Source organism: Numenius arquata, chromosome 29 (genome assembly GCF_964106895.1).
Source record: "Numenius arquata chromosome 29, bNumArq3.hap1.1, whole genome shotgun sequence".
Classification (NCBI taxonomy): domain Eukaryota; kingdom Metazoa; phylum Chordata; class Aves; order Charadriiformes; family Scolopacidae; genus Numenius; species Numenius arquata.
This window is the reverse complement of record NC_133604.1, coordinates 1,093,769-1,115,055: the sequence shown is the minus strand read 5'-3', so window position 1 is coordinate 1,115,055 and position 21,287 is coordinate 1,093,769. Positions and strand designations below refer to the sequence as shown.

The following is a 21,287-nucleotide window of genomic DNA, read 5'->3' as shown; positions in this document are numbered from 1 at the left end:
GCCAAGCGGGTCCTGCAATTGTAGCAAACCCCCCCCCCACCCCGCCCCCATTTGGCATTTCAAAGAAAATTTAAAAAAAAAAAAGCAAAAAAAAACCCCAACAAACCCCACTTGATTCAGCCAAAGGCACCTTCAAAATTTGCTGGTGTGACACGGACCCACTTTGGCGTCTGCAGAAAACCTTTAATGTCACCAAGCCCTGGAAATCCCCTTGGAAACACTATCTCCCCCCTCCCACCCCACCACCACCACCACCACCACCACCACCCCCCCAAATGCTTAAATTACACGAGAAAGGTCTCTTACCTTCTGCAGGGATAAAAATTCAGGTTCAACATAAACGAAAAGTGAAGCTATAAGAGGTTTTCAAAGGAAGCAACAGAAATAGCGGCAAACCAAATCCGCCCCAAATTGGCTCTCACCATCCGAAAACCCCGCAAACACCGCGAAATGCCTTGGAAAACGCAAAATACTGGGGGAAACCAGGTCTTTCTCCGCGCGCCCGTTTAAAATGTAACATCTGAAGCCAAAGAAGAACCTTTATCTGCGTTTATTTAATTCTTTATTTCCGCCCCAATTACAAATCCACCCCAATATAATCTCTCTTTCGGGTTAACTCCCACCAAAACCTCTCTTTCTTGGCGTGGATGTTGGAGGAGATTCTTTGTGCAGATGATGAAGTTTGCGGGGGTTTTGATAACCTTGACTTTGCTGTTTTGTTTTGGTTTTTTTTTTTAAGTATGAGCGTGTGGAATTGTAACTCAACTGTCAGATAATAACGTTTCCCTTTGGGTGCGGAACGGTAAAGAAAAAGGGAAGGGAAAAAGAAATAAAATAATTAAAAAAAAAAAAAAAAAGAATAGGGAGAAAATAATAACAAAGAAGAATTGTTTCTGGGTTCTGCTTTTAAAAAGGCCAATTCTGTAGTGGGAAACGCCAGAGGACAGGTTTTGCTGGTGCCACAGACCCGAGGCGTGTGTGCATGGGGGTCCACACACGACCCACACGCATGCAGCCCTGCGTGCACATACAACGCCACAGACCCCAGCCCCATCCTCCTGCTGCTGGAGCCCTAATTATAGCACAGACCCTGACACACGGCGGATATTTTAATCCACATACCACAGGCAAACCATGCAACCCCTCGCTTAGATCTCAGCAGTATTTGCTCCCAAGGAAATTTCGCTCCCAAGTTTTTTTTTTCTTTTCTTTTTTTCTTTTTTTTTTTTTTTCCTGGGGAAATTCAATCCATCCCTTCACACGATCCCCACTTATTGACCCCAAAGAAGCCCCTGAATCCACCCGGCTTCGAATTAGGAGAGGAGCAAACCCCAATATTCACACAGGCAGAGATTTCAAGCCATATGCAATCCTTACAGTGAAAATAAAACGCGTTCAATGGAAGCCTCCTTTCAGACAATCCCAAACTTAAAACATCTGCTCAACACACAGAAACATTTTTTGCCTTCGCAAACAAGACCTCAATTCTCCAAGAAGGAAAAAAAAAAAAAAAAAAAAAAAAAAGAAGCAGCTTTTTTTTTTTTTCCCTCTCTGAGTCTCCCAACGAGCTTCCAAGCCCTGAAACGAGCCACAACTCCAGCCTGAGATGTTTGTGACTGCGAATTAGACTCAGTTTTTTCACCCCACTTTAACACCGAGCGAAGCCAGAGGAGACAAATCCGTTCAGCACGCGGAAAGAAAGCAGTTGCACGGAAAGCGACGTGAAGGGATAAAAACCCAAACCAAACCAAACCAAACCAAACCAAACCAAACCAAACCAGGGTTCGTCTGCCTTAAAAACCACAAAATCCCCTAAAACACTCCCCCCACCCCCCTCGCCCCCAAACAAACAACCCCCCAAATCTCCGCGATTTCAGAGCAAAGCCACCTCTTCTTATTACATTCCGCAGCCTTGATTGCAAGGACCAATTTTTTATATATATATATATTTTTTTTTTTTTTTTTAATAAGTACACGCACAGCACAATCTCTCCGTACAAACAGCGAGAGGACGAGTTCTCAAACAGCTCGCTCCTCTTTTTTTTTTTTTTTTTTCAACTCTAATACATATATACTTTTTTCAACAACCACAACATTTTTTTTCCCCAAAAGCCAGCAACAATACAGAACATTATGGTGCCAATTTCTGGAGGAGAAGTTGGCAGGGTAGCGAGCACATTACTGCATATTCGCATTACTCTTGCTCTTATTAGCTATGGATGATTACTAATTGCTGAAATTAGCTACTGGTAATGAATGATTCCCTTACCTTTTGCTTCATTGTCAGAATTGTCAGTGCTGGTGTCAGTGTTTTTATTCAGCTCCTTCTCTGCTTCCGAAGGACTTATTTTGGGTGCTGGGGCGCTTTTTTCTGTTTTAATTTCGTTCGTGGATGTGTTCTGAGTATTATCTGTTTTTGTGTTTTCGGGAAAACTCACTTTAGCCACCGGGGGCGGCGGAGGAGGTGGAGGAGGTGGTGGTGCTGGTTCCAGATGCTCATTCCTTGGGTTCAGGCTCGCCCTGGATTCAAAACTTGCCTCAAACTCATTTGGATTGCTGCAGTTTGACGTCTTCTCCATGGAGGGGTAACCTTGGCTTGCTCGGTAGTAGCTAGGAACGGGGACTTCATGGTCATTTAGGCAAGACTCAGGCATTTGGTTGGGGTAGAGGGCTGTCTCTGTGGCATTTTTTGCCCTTTTATCAGCGTTATACATACAGCAAACATTCTCTTCCTTGACATTGGTTGGGAAGGAGCAGGATGGGAGCTGTCTTGCAACAGGTTGCTCGATCCTGTACGTATTTTTGGGGTCACACCAAGTGTCTAGCTGAGAAAGGTAAGATGGATAGGTGCTGAGAGACAAGGTAGCGCTATTCACCTCGTCCCTTTTGGAAAGAGACGGGATAATTCCACAGTTCCTCATGACTCCGCAGCTGAAATCGCTCCCAGGCTGCATGTACATCCCTTGGCTGGAGGAATAATTCTCCCCTCTACAGGTACCGGCCAACGAGTCCATCAAAAACGAGTTAGAAGTCACATTGTTGGGACATGACATTTTCAGAGAGGGTTTTTAAGGAGGAATACTCCAGCCAGGGGCTGACATCTTTTTTTTAGGGGGAAAAAATATCAAGCACCATAATTATCCACGCATCGCTCTCCCCCCCTCCACCCCCCCACGTGATGCCCAGGCCAATGAGGATTGAAAATGGCCTTGATGATTCAGACGGGGACGACGTCACGGGGGTCAAGTTGTCGGGACCGGGAGCGTCACCGTGGAGCAACAGCGACATCTGCCAGCACCGGGCCGGGACCTTCACGTTGAACAAAGGCAGAGCCCCCGCCGCCCCGCTCCCCGCCCGCCCGTTTGTTTACCAACGGAGCCACGCGTGGAAGGCAAAGGAAGGGGGGAAAAAAATGAAAATATTAAATTAAAAAAAAAAAAAATAATTCCCTTTTTAATTTTTTTTTTTTTAAATTTCAGGGGGTAAAATTTAAATTTAAAAAAAAATCAAAAATCTCACGCACCCCCAGCTTTCCCCCCACTCTTTCCCTGCCTCCTGGGAATTGTCTTTCTTTTTGCCCCCCAAAACCGATAGAGATTTTTAATTATTGCCTCCCAACCAGCGACAACCCCCCCCCCTTCTCCTTCCTCCTCTCGGCTGCGCCTTCCTCCCCCTCCCCAGCGAGGCTGGGCACGGGCGAGCTCCTCTGGGCTCAGCCGGCTGCTGCTTCTTGGGGTTATTTTTATGCTTATTAAAATTATTTGGGGTTTTTTGGGGAGGGGGGGCTAGATGGGGTTTGGGGGGGTGCGGTGGGGTGATGCGCTCGGCGCCGCTTTGCTTTTGCTGCTTCGAGAGAGATGCGGGAAGAGAAGAGGGGGGGAAAATTGGGGGGAAAATTCAGAGACCCTTCAGCCCCGAAACCCTGAAGCTCCTTAGAGCAGGTTGGATGTTTCCCAAGCAGCTCTTTAATGAAGAAAAAGCTGATGGAACCCTAGTTTTGCTTTATTTTCCTTTTTTCTAATTTTTTTTTCTTCCTTTTCATCCTTTTTTTTTTTTTTTTTTCCCCGCAGCAAAGCAGCTTCGCCTTCCCTGACTCTGCGAAGGCAGCTTTTTTTAATTATCCACTTTCATTCCCCAACTGTCTTAAGTTTCTGGGCTAAAATGGCATGTGTGGTATTGTGCAGGATTAAAAAAAAAAAAAAAAAAAAAATTCCTCGTGGAGAGGAAAAAAGGGGTCGAATTTGTGAAAAGGGAGCGACTTTCAGACGGTGAACTGCAAGAGTGCGGTGGTGTGGTGGGTTTTCTCCCCTCCCGTCTGTCTGTCTGTCTGTCTCTCCGTCTGCTCCTTCTTTCTCTCTGGGAAATATCTACTGGGAGGGAAGGAGGGGGGAGAAAGTCCAATCTGGGACTCACTAAATATCCTGCAGAAAGCTTCGCAAACTGAAACTTTCCCGATTTATTCGGATTTTATTGTATTTTAATTTAATTTTCTTTTCCTGGGGTGATTGCACTTGGAAAGTTACTTTTCTCTCCAATATTTCCTCTCTCCTCTTTCGTGGCGCAATTCGCTGCGGTCGCAGCTCAAGTTGTTGTTTTCTTTTAAATTTTAAATCTCCGAGCAGGATTTGATGTCTTAAACGCGACGGAACGTAAACCTTCGTGGTTATCGCCCTCCCTCCCCTCCCCCCCCCCCAACTTTATTTTCTTTATTATTTTCTAAATCGTGTAATAATTAACCTCTGTAGTGTTTTGGGGTGGGTTTTTTTCATCATTTTCCTCGGCGTGTTGCAGTGCTGGTGGGTGAACTCTGATTTTAGGTGAAGCCGCGGATTAGGGCAATGGCGAATAAATAAATAAAAAGGGAGATAGCCCGGAATTTCAAGATCATTACGATTAGAAAGAGACGGGTTCAGAGTCACTTTCAAGGGAAACAAAAAGAAAACGCCACCTTTCATTAAAAAACAAGAAAGGGAACAAAAAAAAAAAAAAAAAGAAAAAGAAGGAAAAAGGGGAAAAAAGGGGGAAAAGAAAAAGAAGGGGGGGAAGGAAAGGGAGCAAAATCGTGGAAAAAAAAAAAAAAGTACATTGGAGCAGAGAAAGTGGAACTTGACCGTTTGGGGTGATTTGTAACGGTTTAGAGCAAAGTCCTGCTTAAATATTCTCACGTCCGCAAACCTGTTTTCCCAAAGATTTTCCAAAGCAGGGCTGTAAAATTCCCCTCGACTTAACTTTCAAGAGCCTTGCGGGTCTTCTCTCCGCATCAAGCGGGACAAGTTTCAATATCTTAGGCCGAAAAAGCCTAAAAGTGGATAATCCCATTTCGTGTGCCCCCTTCTCCAGCAGAGTAAAAGCTTTCGTAAGGCTTCAGACGCCATTTGGTTCCCCCTGGAAAGCTATTTGCCACTTTATTGCCTCTATTTGTGTTATCTGCATAGGTCTTTTTAAAACAGTTTGATAGAAATCGTTCAGTTTTATGATATCCAACGAAAATTCCACATAATATTTATAAGCAAAGAATAAAACTTTAGTGTGGGAGCCAATATTTTCTCATTTATAGGTGATGAAATTAAAGACCAACGCAATTTTGTATTATATTGCTGTTTTTTTTTTTTTTTTCCCCCCCCCCGGTTTGATTTTTCCTCCCCCCTTTCTTCTACTTTATTTTTGCAGCTGATGTGGCCAATAATTTATGCCGCTCGGTCAAACAGTTACACATGTGCATTTTTGGGGGGGGACACCAAAATTTGACCTCATAGTTTCCTGTATTGTCTGCCTAAGGCTTAAATATGTTTTCCTGATTTTGATTTTTTTTTTTATTTTTTTTTTTTCTTTTTGCGCCCCGTATTCTGGTGTGTGCCTTTGTCCAAGGCGAGACGAAGGAGTTGCACCCTGACACGAAATAATTTGAATTTGCTTCTCCGCAGAACCAGGCTCTTCGCAAGAGCATCTCAGAGCAAACCTCCCCATCCAGGTTGCTGGAGAGAGGAGAGAAAAAAAAACCCACAAAAAAAACCAAACCACAACAACCCAAAACCTCCTCTTTTATGAATGTGTAAATGTTGTGAGTATAAAATAAAGATTTACACCGTTCGCAGGCGTTTTGTTTACCAGTTTTTGCCAGCCCAAGCTACCGGTGCAAGCGTTTGAAGGGTTTCAAGCCTGTTCCGCGAGTTGCTCGTCAGCATCTTGGGGAGAAAAAGGGGCTGAGGAAATAGAAAATCAGATTTCTTCATAAAAATATGACCTGGACGTGTCTCGAAACTTCACCGAGATGGGTTTTTGCTTGGCCACGGGAAAAGAAAGTTGACGTTCGGAAGCAGCGCTGAAGCGTCTCCAGGAGACCGAATATTGTTTAAAGTTAAAAATAATTAGAAGTATGATAAACATGGGTCATTAATGGAAGGAGAAATAAAATTCATCAGCCTAAGTGGAACCCCCGTTGGGAAAAATGCTTTACTCTAATTACAGAAAATAAATACGAACAAATGCTATTAAAACTTAAAAGGAGAGAGTCTACCCGTGGTAAGGACTTTAATAACCTACTTTGAATTTTACACACTTTTAGGGGAACCATATACAGGTCGGATGTTCGTCCCCCGCGGCCGTCGGGCTGCACCCCCCCCACCCCCCCCTCCGCATTTCCTAGAAAGGTGCTTCCCCCCCCCCCCCCCAGCGTGGGTTCAACCTGGCCTTTTTGGGCCAGTTCAAGGGTTTTTACCCAATGAACTCCAAGGCACACACACACAAAAAGTGGGGGTTTGCCCTTCCTGGGTCCTGTTGGCCCGGGGCTGAGGCGGGGGGGGGGGGGGGATGTAAGGAGCGGGCTGTCCCCGCGTCCTCCCATTGTCCCCAGCGCCACAGACAGAGCAATTGCCTTCAAACCTCCCCAAATCAGGGCTGGGGATGCCAGGGAAGCCGAGGACCCTGCTAGGCAGGGACGAGGGGATTGCCGAGGTGTGTGTGTGGGGGGGGAGATGCCAGAAAACCCCCTCTTCTGCTCATCACCCCGAGGAGTATATAAATGTCTACAATTTCCAAGACAAAGCATCTCTCAGACTTCCCCGGAATATTTTACCTGTCCCCTTTTCAATCTAATTATTTAACCGTGAGTTATGTGTAGAAAGTGCTTCTTACGCCCATTGTATTTTTTACCAAGTTTTCCTACATTTTTATGACAAACATTCATTTTCGCTTCGTGGAAGTATTTGGTAGCAACACTTTAATGATTACCTTAAATTTGTATTTCTGCCCGGTATTATGCCCCGTGTTGTAGCGGAAATAATTCTGATTTATGACAAAGTACACTGGAGTACAATAACAGCGATGCAAAAATAAAACCCACGCCTTTATATGTTGGCTTAGAAACTGTAAACTATCACCACAAGAAATCTATCAAACTTTACAATCCCTCTTACCCTGCTTCCTTCTTTCTGAGTAACTTAAGTCAAAGAATTATGGAATGATATTATGTTCCTTGAGGTGGTATTGAAAACCGCGCTCAGGCTTTTCTACCCCCAACATAGCACCCATGGACTGGATGGAGTTTGGACCCTTTTCCCTCTCCCTTTGATCACGAAGGCGAAATTTGGAAAGTGTAATTCATACATAAAGCAAGAGCAGGCAGGGTGACAGAGCGCAACGATGTGACACGGGGATTTCGGAGGAGTTTATTCAGTGCTGAAATGTTTCCTTTAATTTTCCAACCGCGTTAACAAACTTAAATATTGCGCCTCCCTAAAAAAAAATTAAAAAAAAAAAAAAAAAAGGAGAAAATTATTTCTAGCAGAGGTGGGAAAGTCCGGGTGGAAGCTCTGGAAATGTGGATTATTGCATATTTGGAAAATTAAAAAGGTTAAAAGGTGGTTGGGGGTTTTGGGGATTTTTTTTTTTATTACTTTTTTTTTTTATTACTTTTTTTTTTTTTTATTTTGGTCTGGGAATTGCTGGTGGCTCCGCTGCGGTTTTTTTAAGCTGCAAAATCACTGAGCGGTGGATGGAAATGTGGATTTTGGAGAGCCCCTTTTATAAAGTTAAAAAAGGAAAAAAAAAAAAAAAAAGAAAGAAAAAGGAAAAAAAAAAAAAGTGAAGTTGAAAGAGGCGAAGAGTAACGATGAAAGGTAAAAATTGAGAACAATGAAGGACGTGCTAAAATGTGGGTCTGCCCCGCAAGTGAAGAGCAAACCTCAAAGAATCCCTATTTTTCACATATGAGGATAGGAAAATGATTTCTTTCAAACTTTTGTCAAAACGCTGATAATTTACCAGGCGTCTTTGAAGCGGCAGCGCCGCTCTGCCGAGCGCTTCAAAATAAACATTATTGTTTCAATTAGGAGTTTTAACAGAATACGGAGAGCACCGCGAGGACGGGCGATTAACACTCACGTTTCTCCTGGAGAAAGAAAAAGGAGCGACTGGGGAGGGGGGAAAGAAAAAAAAAAAAAAAAAAAACCCACAAAAAAAAATCTGAATAAATACAAATTTCACACCTACAGCAGGGAAATAAGATGGAGACAAATGACTTTTTTATTTGGCTGGATTTGCTGCAATTTGAGGGTCTCTGCCTTCCAAACACAGACACCGCCGCAGAGGTGGAGAGTAGGGAGAGGTATATGTGCAGAGAGAGAATTTTGGTTTTAAAAAAACGCTGTAATTTATATATATTTTTCTTTTTATTCATCTTTTTTTTGTTTTTTTTTGTTGTTTTTTTTTTTTTCCATACCTGCAGCCCCTCGGCCTGAGAGATCGGGCATCCTCGGGCATCCCCTGCCTCCCCAGTCCCACGCTCCTCGCAAAACCCCAAAGAGTTTTCAGCTTTTGGAGCCGTCACATACGGTTTGTATCAAGCACATCTTTAAAGCAGAGAACTGCAGATTTTTCTCCTGGAGCATGTATCACTTAATTCAAAGCGAGGAATGAGGCCGCTTTTTAACAATTAAAACGAACGAATTTACTTTGCTACTTGTAGCACATAAACAATTGTAATGTTTACATTAAGTCTTCCCCTCTTTTTTTTTTTTCTCTCTCTCTTTTTTTTTTTTTCTTTTCCTTTCCAAAATGAATAAAGTTTTTTATGGCCTCCATCAGCAATATGTTCCAGCCTAATTCCTCAACTCCAGATAAAAAAAAAAAAAAAAAAAGCCTTATGAGGTTGCAAACCACATTCTCGTGGTTTCATGTTGTAATTTAGAAGTTATCAAAAGCAGAGGAACGTGCTTCCATCCAACATGTGCTGCGCATCCCTGGATCCCCCAACTTTAGGAAAGGCGGATAAGCCAGGCCTTAATGAGCCGCCATTTTGGGGCACAATAAGATAACTCGCATATTTTTTTTAAAATATATTCCCCCCCTTCGCCGCTATTTTGGGGGGGGGGGTGTGTGTGCGTATTTATTTTTAGGGGGCTATTTTGTGCGCAGATATTAATTTATGGGGGGCTTTACTTATGGGGGGCTTTATTTATGGGGGGCTTTTTATTTATAGGGGGCTTTTCTTTTTGGAGATCTATTTTTTGGGGGGGATCCCAGGATTTTTGGGGGGGGTAATTTATTTAGGGGATCTATTTATTTTTAAGGGGATGATTTTCTTTTTTTTTTTTTTTTTTTTCTGTGGGGGTGTGTTAAAAACTAAACCGCAAGTTTGCAAACGCTTTGCCTCAAACCCGCAATTCCTCCCCCAAAGTTGTCTCCCCCCCACCCCTCCCATCCCCTCCTTCCCCTCCCTCCTTCTTTTGCCGGTGGTTTTACAATATTTCAGCAGCAAATTCGCCGCCGGTCCCTCCTCGGCAGAGCGGTGCTTCAGGAGAACCAATTTAATCGCCTTTTCGCCAAGGTTATGGGCCACCAGGGTCCCTGGGAGGGGGTTCCAGGACTTGGGGACAGCCCTGCCTCCCCGTCGGGGACAGCTATTGCTCCTATAAAAGTTCCTGGTCCACAAATAAATGAATTCACCCCAGGATCCACAGGCGAGGATTAGCTCAATTGATGGTCGATTCGAGTCCACTTGCCAAAAAAAAAAAAAAAACAAAAACCAAAACCAAAACCCAACCCCCCCCAAAAAACACACAACAAAAAACCAACAACAAAAACCTAAAACCACTGGCTTTTTCTTCTTGGCTTTTTGCGAAAATCCCAGTTCTGGCCAAGTTGCAAACCAACGTCAAACCCGCGAGGAAAAAAGTGGAAAACGGTCCAAAAAAAGGACGGATTTTCCCCTCGTGGCTATTGTGTGCCGCTCCCGCTGAGTGCTTCAGCTGAAGTTGTTTATTTACAAGCCACCGAGGAGGTTTTTTTCGCCTTATCACACAGTCAAGTTTACGCGCTCCTGCCCCGGCCCCTTCGGGAGGGGCTGCGTGGGGTGTGGGGGGGTGCGAGTGGGTGCAGGTGGGTGCCTGGGGGTGTGCAGCCCCGTCCAACACCACGGGAACCTCTGGACACTTTAATCCAGCATTTGCAGCTCTTACAGACCCCCCCTCCCCAACCAAGCTTCTTGTTTTTTCTTCTTTTTTCTCTTTTTTCCTTCTTTTTCTCCTTTTTCCTTTTTTCTTTTTTCCTTTTATTCCTTTCTTTTCTTTGTTCCTTTCCTTTCTTTTCTCTTTTTTCCTTTTTTCCTTTTTTCGCCTCCTTTTCCTTTCCTTTTTTCTTCCTTTTCTCTTTCTTTTTCCTTTTTTCTTCCTTTTCTCTTTCTTTTTCCTTTTTCCTTTTTCCTTTTTTCTTTTTTTCTTTCTTTTTTTCCTTTCTTTTCTTTTTCTTTCCTTCCCCCTTCTTTTCTTTTTCTTTCCCCCCCTTTCTTTTCTTTTTCTTTTCCTTTTCTTTTTCTTTTCCTTTTCCTTTCCTTTTTCTTTTCCTTTTCCTTTTTCTTTTTCTTTTTTCTTTTTTTTTTTTTTTTTCAAAAATGGAATTAATTTTGCTTTGTATAGAAGCCAACCTAAGTGAACATTATTATCCCGCAAGAAGCCAATTAGAAGCCGGCCCCCTCGCCTCCTTCCCTCTCTGCAATATTTCACAACAAAGTCACCCAGAGCTGCTTCCAATATGTTGTGTATGAAATCCAGGGAGCAATAGGAAACAGGTTGGGTTGGTGTGTTCGTACGTCACAAGGAAAGGGCCTTCGTAATTAGTCTGGGTGTCATTAACGCAGAGCACAGAGCCAGCTCCCCAGCCTATGAGGGAGACTTTATTGTGATGGACACCCGAGGTAGGAATAAAGTTGATGGAAAAGACTTAAATGCGTGCTGGGAATTTAAAAAAAAAAAAAAAAAAAAAAAAAGAAGAGGAAAAACTTGTAAAACTTTTACGCCAAACAAAGTTATAAAAACTTTTCATGCGTTAAGATATCAAAAGGTTTATAACAATAATAAAGAGCGTGCGCCGTGTGCGTTAAACCTGCTTCGAAATGCACTAAATGCTGCGCGGCTGAGTTAAATATTAAGCATCGTAAACGCCAGGCGGGGTTCAAAATTAGAGTTTGGGGGTTTTTTTTCGGGGAAAAAATGTGGGGTGTCCTTCCCCCCCCGCCCCCCGATCCTCCCCCCGGCTCCCTGGAGGCGGGGCGACCCTCTGTGATTCCGCTTTATTACAAAAGGGTTAAAGGTGATGGACTTGACTTTATTGAAGTTCAAAGACATCATATATTCACATTTTTCTTCCTGTGGGTCCCACTCCCACCCCTGCATCCCCCGGCCCGCCTGGGAAAAAAAAAAAAAAAAAAAAAAACCAAAAAGCCACAACACCTCGCCATGGCAATTTGGGGCTTTTCTACCGTTAAATACCCCCAAAAAAACCCGGCGCCGGACCCTCCCCTCCCCTCCCCCTCCATGGAGGTGCACCCACACTGGGTTGGCGAGATACCTATGTCTGCTTCTATCACCGTGGTACCCAAAGCATCTTCAGTGACACCCCCCTCCCCTCTCCCCGTCCTCCGCCAGCCCCTTCTCCCCCCCCCCCCCCCCCCCCCCCTTCTCCCCTCCCCAGAACATTAACAGCCCTTTTCCTACATGGCACTGATGCTTAATGCTGCTGTAAACTCCCACATGGTCTATAAACTTGGATTTTACAACTGGCATTCCATTTTAGCTCGCGAAAACTTTGAACTAGGCCTACAGTTTCATTGTGCTGCAGTTGAACTGGAGCCTTGGAAAAGGGGGGGGGGGACGGGACTGGTGGTGGTGGGAGGGGGGGGGGAAGGAAAGGGAGGGAGGGGGAGAGAGAAGAGAGAGGGGAAAAAAAAAAAAAAAATAAAAAAAAAATTCCCTGGGCAAGACTCCCTTATTTGTTTACTATTTACTGCGGAAGTCTTTTCCTTTAGCCAGACGGGGTAATTAAGAAAAATTAAGCTGTTTAGTGCCGCAGTCTTTATTACAATGTCTAGACTAGCCGCTTTTGTCCGGACAGCCGCCGCTGTTACGGAGCATTAACTGCCGCTTCTGACCTCCCGATATTCACCTTATTGCACCTCTCTTTAGTTTTCCTAACCTTGGGAAGGTTTGGCAAACACTCATTAAAGAAAGGTGCTTTTTTTCTTTCTTTTAGGGGGGCTTTTTTTTTTTTTTTTTGCTTTTTTTGGATGATTTTTTCTTTTTTTTTCTTTTTTTTCTTTTTTTTCTTTTTTTTTTTCTTTTTTTTCTTTTTTTTCCTTTTTTTTTCCTTTTTTTTTTCCTTTTTTTTTCCTTTTTTTTTCCTTTTTTTTTTGCGGTGGAAGATAAAGCCCCCTCCTCGGGCCGGTCCCGGCGCGCAGCTCCATCTGCCAGGAAGATGGCTCCGATCTTCATCTTGTCTATTTTACTTCGGCAGTTAAAAAAAAAAAAAAAAAAAAAAAAATTAAAAAAATAAATAAAAAAATAAATCCCCTTCCTTCACGCCGGGTTTATTGAATTTAAAGATTGGCGAGATTTTAGGCCAAGGACAAGCGGCCTTTGAGCTCGCAGGCTTTGCAAAAATAAATATAAGAAAATAAAGGAGCGTTTTGCCGTCCACCGAGCACACCCCCTCCCCCCCCCCCTTTTTTTTTTTTTTCCTTCTCTTTCCCACTCTTTTAATGAGAACCATGCCTCCGAACATCCTTTCAAGATCATATCGTGGTGGAAGCAGGACGGGTCTATCACGAAAGCTTCAAGTGGGTTTGCATTTAATTGCGCCGGGAGAAGGGCGGGGGGGTGAAGGGGGGGGTGGGGAGGGGGGGTGTTGGGGTGGGTGCAAACGAAAGAGCATTTTTGCGGCTTTATCATTTTTTTTCCCCCACCGTTGTCAAATAAAATCAGAAGACACCATCAAAGGGTTTCTCGTTCAACAGGGTTGTATTTAAAAGCAAGTATGAGAATTTTACAAGAACACGCTCGATGGATGGGAATATAATGTGCTGTTTCTTGGCTGCTGGGGGTTTTATTTCCCCCCCCCCCCCCCCCCTTCTTTGTGTGTCCCCCCACCCCACCCCACCCTCCTCCGTATGCACAATCCCATCGCTCCACATCAGAAAGCAGGAGAGCATCCAGATTGGAACCCCCAAATACACCCCCTTTCTTCTGCCAAAAAGAATCCCCCCCCCCCCCAAAATCCTTCCAAGTTGTTGTATTTACACACACACACAAAAAAAATATACATGCACCCCCATCACCAACGGCATCTTCGGGATTTCTTTGTCCTCGACAACGGTGTGTTGCTCTCGGACACTGCGAGAAAAAAAAAGTCATTGTGCAAAGAAGGGGGGGAAAGGGGGGGGGGGGGGGGGGGGAGAGAAAAAAAAAAAAAAAATCACTTTTATGCCCCGTGCCTGGGAGTTGAACTTGTTTTTCCTTAAGCAGGAATTTAAAGGACTTGACTTTGCATTTGTGCTTTGTAGGTATAAGGTATCCTTGACTTATAGAAATGCAGCTCCTTTCTCGGTGTAATTCCGAGTTTCATTCGTTTCTGTTTGTTTAATTATATATTTAAAAAAAAAAAAAAAAAAAAAAAAAGACTAATATATTGTTCTCATGAAAAATGCCAAAAAAAAAAAAAAAAGAAAAAAAAAAGATTAACTACAACCGGAAAACAGCGAAAGGGCATCTGGAGCCAAACTGAGGGTGGGATGACTGGGCCAAGAAAAATCCTATAAATTTCAGTTCGCTGCCGAATCCATGGATTCCACACCAAACCTGGGCTCCGAGGTGGAGGGTTCAGGTTCATCCCAGTCCTACCAGAGCAGATCGCAGCCAGTCCCCGTGAATATGGATGGTGATATTTCTGATACGCGTTCAGGTATTGGAACTCCTGGAGAAGAAAACCCCCACACCACAATGACCGCAAAGAGGCTTTTAAGAGGGGAAATTCTAATAAAATGGTCAAATAAAATCATAATGTAGAACAGCTTGCAACGTCTTTATTTGCCACAGAATTTCACAGAGTATCCCGGGGACTCACTTTACATACACAAAGAGGGTTGTGTGTTTTTTTTTTTTTTTTAATTATTATTTTTTTCAGGATTTTTTTGTTGTTGTTGTTGTTCTTCGTCTCCCATTTCCAGGGGGGGAAAAAAAAAAAAAAAAAAAAAAAAGAAGCACTACGAAATTTATTTACAAACCATTTCTTTCAGAGACAGTTATTGCAAATGTATTTTCGCCTGGATTTCCCCCCTTTCCCGACTCCAACTGGAAAAAATGATACCGCAGAGAATATATATATGGATATATACACACAACCTCCCATCTATATATGCATATATATATTTTTAGATGGAAAGGGTGGATGGAGGAGCGGGGTGGGTGTGAGTGTGCACACACACATTACAAGGACACACATGCCTGCGTGTGTGCTCACACACACACACGCGCGCGCGCACACACACACACTCACCCCAGATGAAGTGATTTGATCCTACAGGGAGACTTTGGCCGCTCTTGTGATAACACAGCTGCATACTGAAATCACCGGGGTAGTAACACACAGTACTGCCATTTATTCAACTGGACAGGGTGCCTAAGTAATAATAATAACAATAAAAATAATAATAATAATAATAATTAAAAAAAAAAAAGGGAATCCCAACCTGTTCAGGCAAAAAAAAAAAAAAAAAAAAGAAGAAAAAAAAAAAGTTAAATAAATTGTTCGTGGAATCCAAGTCCTTGAAGCGGGAACTGAAAGAAAATCTCACTCCTTTTGTTACTCAGCACTGTCCCAGACACAGAGATATAAGTAACGAAAAGGCTTAAACTTTGAGGTTGCTTTGTCGACTCAAAGGGCAAACCCATGCTCGCAACTGTTCCTCCTCGATACACATACACTTCACCAGCAGAGGGGATTTCAAAAGATGTTCACAACAAGGGATTTCCAGAGAAATACTGCAGGCGGTCTCTGCTTAATTTTTTTTCTTTCATTCTTCTGTTCTGAAACCAAATTTTAACCTGTCGGTCAGTGAGATTTAACATCCTAGACAACTGGAGCCTTTTTTCTTTGTTTATATAGACATTGAAGAAAAATTCTCTCTCTAGCTCTCTGATCTGGAATTTCGAGTAGGGGCATCTCTTCTTCCTCGTTCTGGGAGCACCTTAAAAGAACCAGAAGGCAGGGTAAACATCCTAAGGAAATACAAGAGACAGACCCGTCTTCCCAGAGAGATTGGAGCCGATAATAACTCCAGTTATTAATGCAGGGGGGGAGAGATCTTCCAGCAGTTCGCCTATTGTTAGGGGTAGCAGAGGTGAGGTTGCACAGGGTCTTAAGGACCGTGGTGGAATTATTTTCCCACTGCACGGGGCTTAACGCAGGCACATGCAGACATTTTTCGGTGCAGAGATAGGTTATTTAAAAATAAATAAATAAATAAAATAAAGAACAGCCTGGGAGTGGAGGCAGGAGGCTGCTGGAGCAGGGTTTAGAGAGGCTGGGAAAAAAAAAAAACCCACCAACACCACCAAACCCCACGCTCAGCTGCAAATCTGTTATCTGTATAGAAACAGCATGAGCAAGGTTGGAATTAGAGGAACTAGATATTATGTTCCGCATAAGTTTTTGATTAACTCCAGTCCTCGCCACACACGCAAAAAGGAATCAAAGTAAAAAGAGAACTTCGCATCTGAGCTGCAAAAGGGGACTTGCATCACGAAAGCGAAGAGGGAGACAAAACAACCCTCCCCTCTTCCCAAAAGAGCCCCACGCTCAACGCGAACTTGCAAAGTTGCCTGGATTCAGCCTTTAGGGAAAAAAAAAAAAAAAAAAAAAAAAAGCTCCGCTAAGACTGCCTAGAAAAATGTGAATGCAAGCAAAAAAAAAAAAACAAAAACCAAAACAAACCCAAACCCAGAAGACCCAAGGAAACAACCACGTAAGTAAAAGCCCTTCCTGACAAAAGCTGGACGCTCCACCAGGCTTGGAGGAGAATAAACGCCACTTTAAAGAGCAAAGTGGAAGAAAATGCTCAGCTTTGCCTGCGAATTCGGCAGATTTCCCCCCTTAGCATTGCACCCCCAGCAGGAGAAAAGACTCGACATACAGTTTTAATTAAAGTAATAATAATAATAAATAAAAAAGCCCCCAAACATTTTGCATGCATCCTAATGCCTAAAAGAAAAGCACAGGCAGCTGAAGTAGTGTTCTGCCCAATTGCCTTTTACCCTCAGCAACCCGGGACCAAATCCTTTTAAAATGCCCATGTAAGTTCATGATCAAAGTTAATATTTGTCACGATGGTGTGCTTTTAAAATTTCACAGACTCTAAGATACTGTGTCTGCGCCTAACATCTCCATTTTTTTCAAAGAGCTTTTCCCATCGTAAAAATTCTTCTCGTTGGAAGAAAGAGCTTTGTAGGTTATAATAAAATCCTTTGAATGCTTATAAAACTCCACATAAAATTTGACCGACAAAACACACGGGCTAGTCCCTTAACCTTTCCATTTACTGCTCTACCTACTCGAATTGCTGCTTTTGCTTCCTTCCTTGGTGACAGAAGAGGACGAGGCTGAAGACCCTGGGTTTGTGTTTTCCTCCTCATCTTCCGGGTCTATACCTTGCTCTCCGCGGGATGACAGTGCGTGGGGTTGGGACTCTGCCTCCACTTTGCCCTCACCCTTCTGCAGGCAGGTCTCGGTCGGATTTTCCGCCCCGCAATAGGCGTTTTCGAAGAAGCGGTCGAAACCTTGGGGCAGGACAGTGTTTTTGTTCATGCTGGTGTAGAATCCCGTCGATGCCGGGTGGTTGGAGCTGGGGTGGTGGTGGCTGTACACGCTCTCGTTTTTCATTAGCATTTCGGTCATGGTGGAAGGCGGGATGCACTCTCTATGCATCAGATCTTCTGCGGAATAACACGAGGCGTAATTGCTTCGGTGGTGCCATTTACTTGAGGGGTCTAGACCATAGGAGACCTCTCGCACGGGCTGCACTTGCGAGAGGTTGGTGGAGTAAGGGTAGGAGATTTGGCGAGAGGGGGCCTGTGGCAAGAAAGATGACACAGTTGAAAATTCAGGGACGTAATAGGTACAGCTGGGGAGGTAGAGATTAGAAGCGCAACCTGCCCTTTCTCCAAACTCAGCGCTCCTCTCCTTACGCGACTGGGAGCAGAAGTTGCCCAGGTTCACCGAGTTAAACATCTTTCTCCTTTTCTTGCTCCTATAGCTAGATGTTTTGGATCCGATGTGCGGAGGGGAAAAAATTTGGGAAGGCGAGATGACGCGCTATCCGTCTTAGTCGCTCCGGCGGGCACGTGATCCAAAGTAGATATTGTCATATATCAGTTTGGAGCACTTAGATGCGTAGGAGTGGTTCACTTAGGTAAGATCTCAGAGGTTCAAACGATTGGTTTGCAAACACCGCAGAAACATTATGAAAATCAATTGCAGATTTGTATTCATTTTCCCGAAGGCACACCCCTCGTGAGCATTCACAGCAGAACAAGTACAAGGGGTGGCTTGTGAAGTTCCTGCTTCTTTTTTTTTTTTTTTTTTTTTTTTCCCCTCTCTCCTTCCTCGCTTCCCCCCCCCCCCTCCTTCCTTGCCTTTTTTTTTTTTTCTTTTTTTTTTTTTTTTTTTCCTTCCCTCCTCTCCTTCCCATTTGGATTCTGCTCGCTGCTTTTCAGCAGGGTTTGGAGATGGGGTGGGGGCGATTTGGGCTGGGGAGGTGGAGGGGGGGGGGGGAGAGAGAGGGAGGGTCTTAGGGAGCTCGAGCGGTGTTTTTCCACCCTTTTTTTTTTTTTAATATTTTAATTACGCTGATTATTATAATTTATTATCATGGCTATTTCTATCCTTAGAAGCGCTCCTGAATAGGCTGTAGGTAGCTCAATAAAATCGCTGGAGATGCAGAAGTAAGTTTTCCAAGATTTCTCAAAACCTTCCTGCAGGCGGGAATGCCCAGCTCTTCCTACAGCTGGGCTGCTAAAATTATAAGTAAATCTCTATCTCTCTCTCTATCTGGGAGTGAGGGGGTTGGTGCTAATTAACAAGCTTCTAACATACGCTAATTATGTTGATCTCTGTGTGCTCATCAACTATACATCAAGCCAGTTGGCATGCTTTATGGAGAATATACCATTTAGGCAATGACAGTGTGCGGGGGGATCGTGTAAAGTTTCCAACTTTAAAGTTAAAGGAGGCCTGGCTTAATGACTTTTGATATCGAATTAGCGATATATCAAGGAATAGAACAAATGAATTAAGTCAGTGTCTAATAAATATTCGAAAACCTCCTTTAATGTTCGGTTAAATATTTATTACGTAAGAGTGGCATATTGAATATTTAATGCAATTGTTTATTGTCAATCAATGAATGTACTTTCAGCAATACTCTCATCATTTATTCTTCCAGCTGAATTAAAAAAGATATTCTTATTAAAGTCATTTGTCTTCTATCCCGTGCCCCGGGAGCCTCCTCTTTCTCTGTCCTTCCGCATTTTCATACGAAAAAAAAACAGGGATATCGAAGTGCTGCCAGATATTTTTCGAGTTTTGCAAAGAATTGCTAAATATTATATGGGAAAAAAATAATTTAAAAATCTCTTCTGCAACCCCTCTGGAAAGGTGCACCTGAAGGACGCGTAACTTCCGCGCTACCAGGTTCCGAGAGGTTATCCCGCAGCCTTTAAATAGTCTCGAAGGAACAAAATTGCCTGCAACAATTGGGCGCAAATCGGGTTTTCACCTGGATTAGAAATCGTCTGCCTGAGGTGGAAAACATTTCCCTGCCGAACAGAGGCGGCCGCTTCCATCTATTTATGAAAATATCGCAGCGCATCCCCCCTTTTTTATCCTTTTCTTTACAGGATGCCACTTAGGCATTTTTTTCCCCCCCTCTTAAATTATCCCTTTTAAAACGCCCAGTAAAAGGAAGAACAAATGAAAATATTGAGTTGTCCGCACGTAAACCCGAACTGAACTCCACCGTGGGATGTGTTTGGTGATGGGCTGAATTCTCCCAACAAAACCAAGGCACCAGGAGAGAGGGAGACGCTTTTATAGAAAGGATCTTGTCAAATCGGGTTCCTGGAAATTCGAACAGCAAGAAGGGGAACAAAAAAAAAAGAAAAAAAAAAAAGGCAAATCTCAGCACTTCCAGCGCTGAGCCTTTAGGAGCAGAAAAAAATAAAACTCGACGGCTGCCGTGTTTTCGCTTTACTCCCCGAAAAAAAAATAGTAATGCCTAAACTCACCCGAAAATAACCAATTCACCAAGAAGGAGCATCAGAGGGTCCCAGCCCAGCTCGGGGATGTCCCCCTTGGTGCCGAGCATCCCTAGGAACCTCCTTTTGCACTTCGCTGTCCTCTATTTAATTTAATTTTATTTAATTTCCTAGCCCCCCAACCTGCTGTTTGCATTTTAACCCCGGGGGGGGGGGGTTTGCTTCATTCCTAGGCGAGATGTAGAGAAATGGGGAGGAAAACGCACCTCGAGCAAGCGGATGGAGGCTGCAGCCTCTGCTAAAAATATAATTATCCTGCAATTCTGCAGCAACGCAAGATTTAAAAAAAAAAAAAAAAAGGGGGGGGGTGGGAGGCGGGGGGCAAGTTTATTTTCATGGAAGAAAACAGCCTCGCAAGTCCGTACCTGGAAGCCGAGCAGAGAGCAAAGGATTTCAGGATGCCTGAGCAAAAAAATACAGCGGGTATTTCGGTAGAGCATTCCCAACTCTAATGTTTATCAGGCGGTGTGCCCGGATTTTTATGGATTTATTAGGAAATCTTGAAGGGAAACATGGCGGCTTCACAGGCTAAGGTTGTGTGCTCTTCCTCACTTTGAGCCCTCTTCATCCTCCTAACGCAACAACGCACCCCCGATCATTAATTCTCATTAATTTCTGGGTTCCACACGCACACCCCCCTTCTCTAGCTTTATATTTTCTATTTAAAAAGCCGTTCTCATAAAACCCTTTTTATAAGGGATCGGGGCATGTGAGTCTCTCTCAATGCCTGTGTGTGGAGATAGAGATATACACACATATAAATATCTCTGTAATCCCAAAATGAGCTGTGTTTTCCTCTCTAATGCACCCTTTGGCTGATGACTATATATATATATATATATGTATATACAGGGGCAAGAACTCTGGCTGCAGAGATGGGTTTCTTCAGGTTTGTAATCTGCCCTATTTTATGACTTGGACGTCGTTTTGGGCAAAACTTTTAATTAAAGTGTCAGCGATCTTTTAACTTGGCTTTTTATGGACCAATATTAATACTAACTACAAACTAATAATGTTAAGCTATTGTTTATGAGTGTAATTATTTTTTCCCCCCCGATTCCCTCCTGTTTGCAACCTGCGTGGAGGATCTTCTCCCATCGATTAAAAGGGGAAAGGCTCTAAAATATCCATTTTTTTGGGTATATTTATTCCAACCCAGATCCCATAGAAAGGCTGTAGGCGCGGAGCTTTGCATCCAGGGGAGGAAATAGAGCGTGGTGTTGGAAAAAAAAAAAAAACCAATACAACATCCAAAGAGCTTTTTAAACCCCAAACAAAGCACATAGACCTCCAAAAAAGCCCCCCCTAACGCAACAGCAAACAACAAAACCCCGTGTGGCATAAAACCCGCCGTCTCTCCTCTAGGTGCGTGAATAATTTATTGCTCTTCGTAGGTAAATACATCTAAACCCAGCCCTGGTGTCGTTTTGGTTTTTAAACCCAGTTTAAAGGATGGGATTTGCCTGCTTCCTGCAAGGAAGGAGAGAAGAGGCAGCTGTGGAGTCACAGCACTTGAATTTGACCACCAAAGTGACCACCATAAAACGGAATTGAGGGCTGGCGGCTCGCATTCCTTTTGGTTGCCCTTAAAAAAAAAAAAAAAAAAAAAAAAAAAAAAAAAAGGCAAATAACTTTAAGGCGTAGCCTCAA

General features: G+C 43.5%; 2 protein-coding genes across 2 annotated transcripts in view; both read right to left on the bottom strand.

The window, feature by feature from the left end:
- The window catches only part of HOXC10 (homeobox C10), a 4,389-nt gene extending 1,336 nt beyond the window's left edge, over positions 1-3,053 (bottom strand). The window contains exon 1 of the mRNA XM_074164970.1: positions 2,270-3,053. Coding sequence (XP_074021071.1) covers positions 2,270-3,053 — 784 coding nt within the window. The remainder of the gene's footprint in view (positions 1-2,269) is intronic.
- A 12,228-nt stretch (positions 3,054-15,281) lies between these two features.
- On the bottom strand, positions 15,282-17,553 carry HOXC11 (homeobox C11). Its single transcript, XM_074164963.1, has 2 exons — positions 16,878-17,553; positions 15,282-15,514 (listed from the first exon to the last, which is right to left on the bottom strand). Exons 1-2 carry the CDS (start codon positions 17,551-17,553, stop codon positions 15,282-15,284), a joined length of 909 nt encoding a protein of 302 aa, XP_074021064.1.
- Between the last annotated feature and the right edge of the window lie 3,734 nt (positions 17,554-21,287).

Coding starts and splice junctions, on each gene's coding strand:
- HOXC11 (XM_074164963.1), bottom strand. CDS start 17,553: ATGTTTAACTCGGTGAACCTGGGCAACTTCTGCTCCCAGTCGCGTAAG. Junction 15,515..16,877: donor AAGCAAAAGCAGCAATTCGA/GTAGGTAGAGCA, acceptor GGTTCTTTTAAG/GTGCTCCCAGAACGAGGAAG.